The 12,255-nt window shown below is 34.4% G+C and overlaps 1 protein-coding gene across 2 annotated transcripts; it reads right to left on the bottom strand.

Moving 5' to 3' along the window:
- Nucleotides 1-3,588: 3,588 nt before the first annotated feature.
- Nucleotides 3,589-11,417, bottom strand: LOC132604207 (protein NRT1/ PTR FAMILY 1.2-like). 2 transcript variants are annotated; one of them, XM_060317593.1, is made up of 4 exons: nt 10,028-11,379; nt 8,273-8,490; nt 5,368-5,918; nt 3,589-4,990 (listed from the first exon to the last, which is right to left on the bottom strand). In XM_060317593.1, the coding sequence occupies exons 1-4, from the start codon at nt 10,128-10,130 to the stop codon at nt 4,126-4,128; spliced, it is 1,737 nt and encodes a 578-aa protein (XP_060173576.1). In that variant the 5' UTR covers nt 10,131-11,379; the 3' UTR covers nt 3,589-4,125. The 2 variants fall into 2 exon arrangements, with proteins under 2 accessions (XP_060173576.1, XP_060173577.1); XM_060317594.1 differs by lacking the exon at nt 8,273-8,490 and having other exon boundaries at nt 10,028-11,417.
- Between the last annotated feature and the right edge of the window lie 838 nt (nt 11,418-12,255).

Here is a 12,255-nt window from a genome sequence, read left to right as displayed (position 1 = left end):
GTGTTTTCTCTAGTAGCATGTCCATTCTTATTTGTCCATCCCTCTAGAGGTATCAGATAAAAGGACCTCGTGGCCATGTACCTATTCATTTTGCAAGCTAAGTTCCTTGTTAACGCAAAGTCGATAAAAAAATTATTATTATTATTATTATTATTATTAAAATCTCAAGATACTATACGAAAAATATTTAAGTTGCAATTTTTTTCATGTCAATATAATTAAAAAAAAAATATTTTAAAATATTAATTGGTGAAAGTTCACATAACATGAATTTCAAAAAGCAAGAAGTGTCACATATATTAGAACATAGACTATATCTTTTTGTGAATGCAACCATTATTTCACTTAAAATTATTTCTTAAAATAGTGTTTTTAACTCAAAGTATCCTATTTAAATTGAAAGTTGAAATGATGAACGAATATGAATGGCCAAATTTCAACGCCACTAACTTGAGAATAAGAACAGTAAAAGAGAATGAAAAAGCGAAATATAGGAATAATAATGTGGCTCCATATTAGTTGTTAGGATATAAATGAGGGATTAAAATAGGTACTCAACTACCCATGTAAGGAAAAATATTCCCTAAATATAAATATTTAATAGAGAGATATTATAACTTAAAGTCTTGGACATAATTAAAAATAAAATTAGTTAAATATCTCTCATATTAATTAATATTTCTTAAAAGCGTGTAAAATAAAAAATTCAATAATAATTAATATTTCTTAAAAACGTGTAAAATAAAAAACTCACGGATAATTTGAGAAGGAGCTCGTACTACTAATGTCGACTACACAAAGACAAAGAGCAAAAGTGTGGGGAGTTGGCGCAAAACAATTTGGATTGGCCCTACTTCGTTGAATTTTCAGATTGCATGAGCTTCTGCTTGTGACAGCACCTGTCAGTGTCAAGTTTGGTCACTTCTAGGTTCAGTATTGCTTCAGATTTTTAATCCTGAAATTATATTATTTTAAGTAGTCATTGTTACTGCTACTAAGGGTTGTTTGCTTAGCGGACATTCCGAAATTATAATTTTTGGATTAATTTATACAATGAAATTAAGTTTGAAATTAAATTCATATTTTATTTGATTGAAGGTGTATATATTTATATTGAGATTAAATATATCTTCATCTAAACAAAGTATAAATTTAATACGAAATTTAATCTTGAACTTATCCATGAATCAAACGAGCCGTAGTTATTCAAAATTCCTTGTCCAATTTGAAAAATCAATAGATTTTTTATCATTTTATATCTATTTTACTCTTATTATTAATGCGTTAATTATTTTTATTTTCTAACATTAGATGACTTATAATAATTAAGAGTGATGTAATAAAATTATTATTTTATTAAAAAGTAATAAATATGTCAATTCTTAAAAAAAAGTGTCAAATCATGCATGGACAAGTAAAAATCGACCAAGGGAGTATTACAAGACGTGAAAGGGAACAAGGGAGTAACAAAAATGAGGTCATGATCGACATAATAGTTTGGGTCAAATTATTATTTTATTGAGAAACAATAAATATGTCAATTTTTTTTAAAAAAAAAAGTGTCAAATCATGCATGGACAACTAAAAATCGACCAAGGGAGTATTACAAGACGTGAAAGGGAACAAAGGAGTAATAAAAATGAGGTCATGATCGACATAATAGTTTGGGTCAAACTTATCCGCATTTGATGTTCACACAAAACTAATAAATATAGTCAAATCTCTCTATAACAATATCGTCGAATTTAAAAAATTTCAATAGTTATAGAGAATAGCTGTTATACACCTATAACAACATTAACATTTCAATAATACTTCGTTGTTATAGACAAAAAATATGCATAAAATCTAATTTTCAAATTTAATTGTCAAATTCTAAGCTTAATCACACTTTATATAACGAAAGAAGATAGTTTAATGATGAAAATATATATATATATATATATATATATATATATATATTCATATGATATTATTTGTAATAAATAGTGTATTAAATGATCTGCGTACACTCTACCCTCCCTAGACCCCACATTGTGGGATTTCACTGGGTTATTGTTGTAGTGTATTAAATGATCAAATATTTGGTCAAAATCTCTACACTTTTTATTGGTAATCATAGTTTTCTATTTGTATAAAGATAGTTAATTATTATATTGCTAAAAAAAAATAGTTGTTATATGGGGGGTAATTTTACAAAAAGCGTACTGTTATAAAGTTGGTTGCGGCTGTTATAGGTGAAATGCTGTTATAGAGAAGTAAAATATAACATAAAAAATCGATTCCGAAAAAACTTAACTGTTAAAGAGAGGTGTTATATGCGAGTGCCGTTATAAAGAGGTTTAACTGTATGACACATATTTTCACATACCTCTAACATCACCATTTTTTTTGCACAGATTGCCCTTCTTTTGGGATGGTCTTTAAATTTTGTCCCTCATATTTGTGGTCTTTAAATTTTGCCCTTCGCTTGGATACCTGAGGTTCTGGGTTTGAACCCCCGCTCAGGCATAAAATAAAAAAATAATTTTCGCAAGGCAGGGCCGGGGGGAGTGTATGCCAGATCCGGCATAAAGTCCTTAAGGAAAAACTAAAGTTATGCCGGAGGGGGCATAACTTTTCCTCGAGGCATAGTTTAGTTATGCCTTATGGGGCAAAAATTTTCCTTAAGGAACTATGCCTTATAGGGCATACTTATAATTAAGGCATAACCAAAAGTATGCACCATAAGGCAGAACTTTTTCTTAAGGTATAGACTTTGCCTTATAAGGCAAACTTTTAGTTATGTCTTAAGGAAAAATTCCGCTTTATGTGGCATACTATAAAAGTTTGCCCATTAAAGTATGCCCTCATCGGCATAAACTTGTGAAGGAATTACCAAAGTTATGTCGGACCCGTCATACTTATGCTAAGTCTTCCCATAAGGCATAAGTATGCCGGGTCCGGCATAAGTTTGGTAATTCCTTCACAAGTGTATGCCGGTGGGGGCATAGCGAAATTTAAACTCTACTTTGCGTATTATTTTTTAAAATTTTGACTGTGTGGGGGTTCGAACCTGGAACCCATGGGTTAAGCCGAAGGGCAAAATTTAAAGATTTCAAATATGAGGGGCAAAATTTAAAGACCACCCCAAAAGAAGGGCAATTCTGCAAATTGCACTGAATTATACTCCCTCCATCCTATATTACTTAATCATTTTTCATTTTACACGCCCTTTAAAAATTCATAAATAAAAATATATTTTTACTACATTACCCTTATCTCCATCCAATTAATTGCACCCTAATCAATATTGGTTACTTTAGAAAATAATTAATGTTAAGGGCAAAATAGAAAAAACTTAATTAATTAATTCTATCTTAATTTTGCAAATGGACAAGTATTTTTGAGACAAATATTTATAGAAGTATGGACAACTAATATGGGACAGGGGAGTAGTTAAATTAATAGTATTCTTTATCTTAAATTATAGCTTAATCTGGTAGAGTAAATTCTTACCTATTTCGGGTGTAATGATCCAGTCCGGATAAATATTACAGTACATCTTACTACAGATATCTATATGCTTAATTCCCAAGAATACAACTCTTCAATTTAATCTTCCCTGATAAGATAATTTTGGCTGTACCAACATGTAGCTACTCAAAAGGTATATATATGTACCCAAAAGAATTGTACAATTTTTGCTCAAGTATATAAGGCTATAGTACCCCATGCGAAAACTATCTTCCTAGCACAAAGCTTAGTGACTACAACTTCATTTGATACATTATACATACATTAGCATCAGCCATGCCCAAAAGAAGTATACATACTACTAAGCTATTCTATAGAATGACATGATACTTGCCTATCCCCTCTAGAATACCACAACCCCACAATATAGTATGACCCAAACAACTCTAGACTAGTTGTTGAGTGACTTAGTCCAAAACTCCACCAATAAGAACACCTTCCTTCAATAAAATAATATTCTCTTTTGTAGCAAATAAGTTGGAGACTTTAATTTTTTCTGTTTTCTAAATTCTCTTTTCACTACACCATCCTCACTTTCTTCGAGCACACTACAATACTTTCCCACACTTCTCATACACCAAGTAAGAAACTATAAATTCTTGTACAATTTCATGGCTTCTCTTCTTCCATAACCTCTCTTTCCTCTCCTTTGCAGGGACCATAAGCTCTACTACAAACAATATAACACAGTATGTTAACCAGACTAAATCCTGCAAGAACCAAATAATAGTAGTCATAATGGCCCTTGTTTATATTGCTTGATATCCAACTCTCGTGCCCTCCTCTTTTAGTCAAGTCGTCGATGGTACTCATTAAAAAGCTAGCTAGTAAGCTTCCCACTCCCGTACCAACTCCTAATAGAGCAGAAGCTACACTTGACATGCTTCTAGGAAATTCTGAAATATAAAATTCGTTTTGGCCAATGGCGTGCAGGGCCCCTGCAAAGCCAGCAAGGGAATTCTGGGGAAGTAGCCACATTGCTGACATAGGGATCACGCCTTGTGGATCATCTGAGTAGCCCTCCTTGATTGCGATACTTCTCCGGACACATTCTACAGCTGCCACCACTAAGACTGACAAGAAAGAAAGAAATAAACCAAACCCCATTCTCTCTTTTGTGCTGAAATGAGCAGGTTTTCCAGTCAATTTTGATGCTATGGGAAGAATCAAAGAATCGTAGAGGAGAATCCAAAGTATAGCAGAGATGACACCAAAGATGCCAAAGGAGCCAGCTGGGATTTCAAAGCTGGAACCAATATGTCGATCCATGGTAGTCGCTTGAAGAACTGGGAAAGAGTTCTGGCTTATATTTATGGACATTACAACTCCCGTCAACCAGATTTGAACAACTTTGATTAATGCTTTCAGCTCTTCTACTTGATCTACAGTGCAAAGGCGCCAAGGATCTATGGCTTCTCCATCTGGGCTCAAATCTAGCTGAGAATCTTGTACAATGCAAGCTTTATTCAGAAACCTAAAGTCAATAAATTGAAGTTTAAACGCAATATGAACAAGTATATCGGGACCGGAAAAAGCATCCAAAAGCATCATGAATTTTGAACAAGATGACATGAGGTCTCTTAAACAATAAAAGCTGGAGTCAGTAGCACATTGAGTTATATTTGTCATCAGCTGGCGCAGATCGAAACAATGAAATTCACAATTTCCTATAGAGGTGAGAGAAGCGCAACATCTATAAAATGATGGATCAAATAATAGTTTAGTTCAGGAGGAAAAAGCATACAGGCTAATAACCAAACAACAATTTACCATTACATAGGTTGTCTTCCAAGCATATGCAGAAAGTAAGATGACCAACAGAAAGCTAACGATTGGTAAGAATGAAGTTACCTTAGTTTTTCACTTGGAAGAACTATGGCTGACCCTTTTTTCTGATAATATAGTATATCTGCACTCAGTGACGACAATTTGAGACCTCTCTTTCTATAAGAGGTTACAATCACTTGAAGAAGGCCAGTGATTAAACTCGATTTAGGCTTCAACTTCACGTAGAATGGAGTACCCAAATAAATTACAAGAGTTGAAAACAACATTAGCAAAACGAGGGCTCCAAAACCTAAAGCCCACCCCATGTTGACTTGGATATAAACAAGACACGTGAGAGCAACCAGGACAGACAAACTGCACATAGCATAGTACCAGCTGAAGTAGCTCTCCATTGCACACGCATTTCCTTGATATACTTCCCGTTTCAACTGATCCGAACCAAATGCTAAAGATGAGGATTTGATTGCACCATCTCCAATGGCAATGATCCCCAAAGAGAAACACAGGAAGAAGAGTTGGAACATCTCTGCTGATCTGCAAATGTTGTTAGAATCAACACAGGGTGGGGGCCTTGCTTGCGGAATCACTGATGTCAGCCAAAACAGAAACATCCCCTTCAAAACATAGAGAATATCAAGAATTATTATCAGTAAATTTACCAAGTTCAAAACAGATTATTATGATTCTTCATATTACAAATTGCAACAGATGGGTGAAAATGATTCCTCCAATTCTCAAATTTTGAAGAGGGATCAAGCAATTAATGGGCATACATGTTGCTACCTCCTCCCCCTCATTCCCTCAAATTAAAAATCATCAAATGGGAACACAAGTTGTGTTTTTATGTCTGCATAATCATACTGGTAAGCTTGTGGCTGCTTTTACTGGAATTTCGCTTCTACATACGATCACATTTGCTGAGGCTACTGCTATTCATGTTGGTCACAGCTTTGTATCACAGCTGGAAAATATTTTGTGCATATTGAATGTGACTCTAAGTTGTTAGTTACGGTCATTCAAGTTGCTGCAAACATACAATGCCAAAACACAAGATATTGGGCTGAAGATTAAATACTTGCTGAACTTGCTAACCTACAAGTTGAATAATTGTCATCATGAGGTCAATCGGATTACTTAGCTAAACAGCGCGCCTCGAATGTGGAGTCTGAATGTGTACTGGTAGCTGCTTTGCTAAGTCTACTTTCTTCAGATGCTGATCAGGTTCCCGTATTTAGGTTCAGTAAACTTAGACGTTAGTCTCTTTGTACAGCATGGCCAAATCTTTTGTCCAGAAATCTTTCTTTCTTCCATATAAAGTGGCTTGCTTTGTTTGGCTTGTAGCAAAAGAGGCATGTTTGACTGAAGAAAATTTTGAATAAAGGTGTATCCAACTATGCTCAAGATGTTATTTGTGTGGTACGGAACTAGAGACAGCCAGTCATATCTTTTTGTACTGTGAAGTGACTGACCAACTCTGTAAGCTATTTTTAGTTATGAAGGGTGTCAGATGGACAATGCCAAGAACAACTGCTGATTTACTGCCATGCATGCTGGAATAGCTTTGGAAGAGTGACCAGAAAAAAGAACAGGTGTAGCATGATCCCAGCTTGCATTTGGTGGACTATTTGGAAAAGAGGGAAATTCAAGACACTTTGAGGATCAGTGCAGCCAAGATGAACTGTCTTCTCTTATTTTTGTTTCACTTTCGGTGTAAAGAGGAATTCAAGTATAACACAGAATCTCTATTAGATGAGATACTTGTAAGAAGAACAAGCACAGAACTTCTGCTGCTTCTTTAGTGTAATTTTTGACATTGTAAATATGGATCTCAGGCCTCAGCACAGACTTTATGCTGATTATATACATATATATTTGTTACCTGTTTCAGTTAAAAATAAAAAATAAAAAATAAAAAAAAAGAGGAGATAGGGCTTGTCCCTTTGTCTTGTAGGCATAAAGGTGAAAAGGTTTCATCCCCCTTCCTTTTGTGCAAATTTTCTAAAATATTACTTCCTCCATTTCCTTTTATGTGTACTAAAGAGTTACTAAATGTAGATAGTGACATTCTTTTTAAAATAGATTAGAAAAGAAAGTAAGACACATATATTGAAACGGAGTAATACAATATCTAACCTAGAGCTCCACAGTTGAGACTAGTTTCTTAGAAAAGACTAATGGAAACATAATTAAGATTTGGACCTAAAAGGAATGGCTAAAATGGTTACTTCCTGTGACTTCTTACATGTTGCACTTCACACATCCCGGTTTCAGATTGAGGACTGCACCAGAGTACTATAGCTTAATCTACAGATTCAAATCACTAACAAGACTCTTTCAGTTACGCACGGAAACAACAAACTAGACTAAGATATGACATTTCAAATGACAAGATAAGTTCGTTGAATTGATATTAGACTATTTACTAAAATGATCTCATCTGAAGAACCTTTTTTCTGATGTTCTATGCAGAAATGCATTCCGACACATAAAACCATTTGTAAATGAAACAAACTAAGGAGAGGACACGACATTATATGGAAAATACTTGTTCCCCTCGTCTAATTGGAAGTTAGGTAAAATAAGACTAGCAGAAGAGAGGACACGAGGTATTCAATGCCAAACGAAATGTCCCCGTAGATATGACAAAGAAAACTAGTAGAAAAATGAAGGGCCAGAAAATGTTCATTAAGATTCTTCGTAATCAACCAAGGTCCTCCAATCAGTATAAATTATGGGAATCCATTAACAAACAAGAAAATAAACAATTATGAGTATGTTCGATTTGATGGATTTGGTTGCCTGAAGGAAACCATTTTCCGTGGTGGAAAATGACTTCCCTCTCATTTTCCTTACAACTATCTAAACTTTCAACTTCATATTACTTGCTACACCTACACTACGTCATCAATTTGTTCCTTAAAACTTAAGGGAACTAACAAAAGAAACCAACTCAGTTAATGAACTTTACCACAAGAGTGACAACAGATCCCAACCCTATCATCTGGAACCGACCTACAAAAGAATCCGCCATAAAGGCCCCAACAACTGGAACGATGTTGGTAACTGCTGACCAGATGTAGAGAATATTTGATCCAGTAGTCATATCCATGTGATATTCATTCATCAAATACAGGATCATATTTGGAGTTAGAGCAGACAACGCCGCAAACATCAAAGCCACACTTCCTAACCAAAAAAAAAAAAAAAAGATTAAATGGAGAAGAGGACTCTCTAACTGTTTCATTGAAATCTCTATGGACAACAAAATCATATTCACCCACTTCTTTTGATTTCCGTTAAATCCATGACTGACGAATCAACAACTACGTAAAGATTATCAAATTTAACTTCAGTGAAGAGCAACTTTAGGTGTTTATCAAAAACTTAACACGTAAATGAACTCGTTCCTAACAGTTATACGACAATAAATCAATAGGAAACGAATAGGAGGTACGCCATAACAAAAATCGAAGCCGTATTTTCCAACCCAAAAAAAAAAAGCAGAGGAGGATTCTCCAACTGTTTCATTTAACCCATGACTGACGAATCAACAATTAAATATAAAGTATCACATTGAACTTCCGTGAAGAGCAATTACAGGTATCTATGAAGAAATTATCACATAAATGAACTTGTTCCTAAAGGTTACTCAACAAAAATCAAAAGGAAAATGAATAGTAGGGTAGGCCATAGCAAAACTAAAAGCTGCATTTCCTAACTAAAGAAAAAGTGTTAAAGATTAAGCAGAGAAAAGTATTCTCCAACTGTTTCATTGAACCCATGACTGTCAACAACTAAGTAAAAATATTCAAAACCTCAGTGAGAGTAATTATATGCAAAGCCGGAGCTAGCATTTTGAGTTTATGGTTTTTGATTCTACCAAAGACAACTTAATGGGTTCTGAATAAATATTTATTCATATTAGTAGATTTTTAAACACAAATACACGGTCAAACCCAGTAGACATAATTATAGCTCTGTCCGCCCATGATTATATGTGTTTATCAAGAAATTAACACATAAAGCAGCCAAGGGTGTGGCCTAGTGGTCAATCAAGTGGGTTGCGCACCATGAGGTCTCAGGTTCAATTTCCAGTAGAAACTAAAACACTAGGCGATTTCTTCTCATTTGTTCTAACTTTGATGGACAGAGTTACCTAGTACCTCTTGCTGGTGGGGGTGGTAGGTATCTCGTGAAATTAGTCGAGGTATGTTATCAAAAAAAATTAACACATAAATGAACATGTACAAAGAAGTTACTTGACAGGAAAAAAAGTACGAGCAACAATATATCCAGTGTAACATCACAAGTGGGGTCTGGATAGTGTATATTTTCTATAATTGGTATAATATTATCTGCAGGCACCCATGCTATAAGAAGGCTAAATAATACACTTGGTTGAATGTTTAGTTATTTATTTAGAGAAAGAGAAATAGGGATCAGTTCCCACTTAATATATTTTTTTCCTTTCTTGTTTTATAGGGATCAGTTCCCACTTAATATATTTTTTCCTTTCTTGTTTTATAGTGGTGCGCCACTGTTCTAGAAATCCTAGATTCGTGTTTGAATACCTTACCCCTATCTTTTTGGAGTGGTTGTTTCTGATAGACGCTCGACCCAAAAGCAGGAAAGGAAAATAGCAAGATAAATAAAGCAAGTGAAGCAAAAAGTAATAGTAAGGATGAAATCAAAAAAAAATCAAAATCAAAAGGAAAACGAATACCAAGGATGAAAGGCATGGTTCTGAAGCCACCCTTCTGAGTTTCAGAAGCATCTAACAAAGGCTCTTCCATCATTTCGCCTTTTTCACTTGATGAATTCTCCATGTGTACGTATCACTCTAGAAAAAAAAAAAAAAAACTCTCTCTTTCAAGTTTGTAGCAGCAAACACAAACTCCACTTAGTGAGTAGGGACAGTTACTCTGCGACAGCAACAAAGCGTATGCTAATTTAATACTCCTTCTCTTCCCATTTATATTGACACAGTTCAGATTTTAAGAACGGAAAAGTGCCAAAATTACCCTGAACTTTGGGAAATAAACCCTTCGTTATACTACAGGGCTCGTTATACTATAAGGTCAATTATAACCTTACCGTTATACGATAGGGCCAATTATACCCTTATGTTAAACGGTCTGTCAAGTGGCGTCATCATATATGCCCAACTCATTTTTCACCCACCAACTTAACCCAATCCGACACCCAACCCATTTTTCACTCACCAACTTAACCCAATCCGACACGGATATAATTTTGTCACCCAACCCTTTTCTTTTCTCTTTCTTACTCTCTTCTTCTTTCTCCATGCGCAACTCTTCCATGTCCACTATCTCCGATCCCTCACCCCAGCTCCTCCGTGTCATTCTCCTTTTTTTCTTTTTCTTTTTATGTGTAAATGAAGGTGAATAAATTGTTTGAAGGGTGTTTTTCTTTAAGTTAAATTGGACAGTGAACTGTGTGAAGCAAAGAAGAGAAAAAGAAAAAATTGGCACTACTTCTTTTCCCAAATAATTATGTTTTGGAACTTCACATGGTGATGTTGTTAACACAGATTTGCTTCTCTATTGAAATCAAAACATAATATTGCTTCTCTCCTTTTCACCATACACAGAAAAAGGTATCATAACTAGTTGGTCAAAAATTGCAGATTAATGTGATTTATATCAATAGTGGTCCATAATTAAATCTCAATCGAAGAGCTAGCCGTACAATTTTTCAATTCCATTTTCTGAATTGAAAAACCTTACGGAAATAAATCAAATCCAGGTGGAAGATATGAATATATTAGCTTGAACTTTTGCAACCATTAAGTAAATTAGCAATTAAGGCTAATATTCTTCTAGCTCTGCAAAATTGGCCGTTCCTTATGGGATTGCCGTTGATGACGAGGACGGCAAATCACATTCTTCCGTTTCAAAGAAACAAAAAAACTCATCAAACTATTTTCAAAAAAACAAAAAAATAAAAAAGAGAATGACATGGAGGAGCTGGGGGTGAGGGATCAGAGATGGTGGACATGGAAGAGTTGGGCATGAGAAAGAAGAAGAGAGTAAGAAAGAGAAAAGAAAAAGGGTTGGGTGAAAAAATTATATTCGGGTCGGATTGAGTTAAGTTGGTGGGTAAAAAAATAATTTGGGGGAAAATGGGCTGAGCGTCTAGGATGATGTCACGTGGCAGACCGTTTAATATAAAGATATAATTGGTTCTATAGTATAACGACAAGGGTATAATTGGCTTCGTAGTATAACGAAGGGTATAAATGAGCTATTTCTCAAAGTTCGGGATAATTTTGGCCCTTTTCCGTTTTAAGAATCAAAACTCTTTACATACCTATGTTAAAAAGCAATAGACATATATGTTAAAAAGTAATAGACATATTTGAGTAATAATAAGTCGTAAGAATTAACAATCTAAAATATATAAAAGTTATATGAATAAATTATGATAAAAAAAATATTTAACTTTAAATTCTAACTATACCATATAAATTGAGACGGATGTAATATTAATGTCGACTACATACAAACAAAGAGCAAAATCCTAGGGAGCTGGCGAAAAACGAATTGGCTTGGCCCTACTTTTCTAAGTTTCCCATTTTCCGTGGCCTGCGTGTCTCGCATGCCCCTATCAAGTTTTAGTTACTTCCAGGTTCAGTATTGCTTGATTGCTCCAGATTATTTATTCTGAAATTATTTTAATATATTTATTATTACTACTACATTAGTTATTCGATGTTACAAAACGTGGGACTTGCACATTATACTATAAATAAACTAAAATAAATAATACTGAGAGAATCTAGTACAAAAAAAGGGGTCTCTAAAATTTCATTTTTGCAACAAAAGGGATCGTTTAGCTTAAACTTCTATGAGCCCGTTTGGATTGGCTTATAAGTTGCTTATAAGCTGTTTTCAGTTTTTTTGAGTGTTTGGCTGGTCAGTTTAAAGTTAT

Source organism: Lycium barbarum, chromosome 7 (genome assembly GCF_019175385.1).
Source record: "Lycium barbarum isolate Lr01 chromosome 7, ASM1917538v2, whole genome shotgun sequence".
In the NCBI taxonomy this organism is placed as follows: domain Eukaryota; kingdom Viridiplantae; phylum Streptophyta; class Magnoliopsida; order Solanales; family Solanaceae; genus Lycium; species Lycium barbarum.
This window is presented reverse-complemented; position numbering and strand designations above follow the sequence as displayed.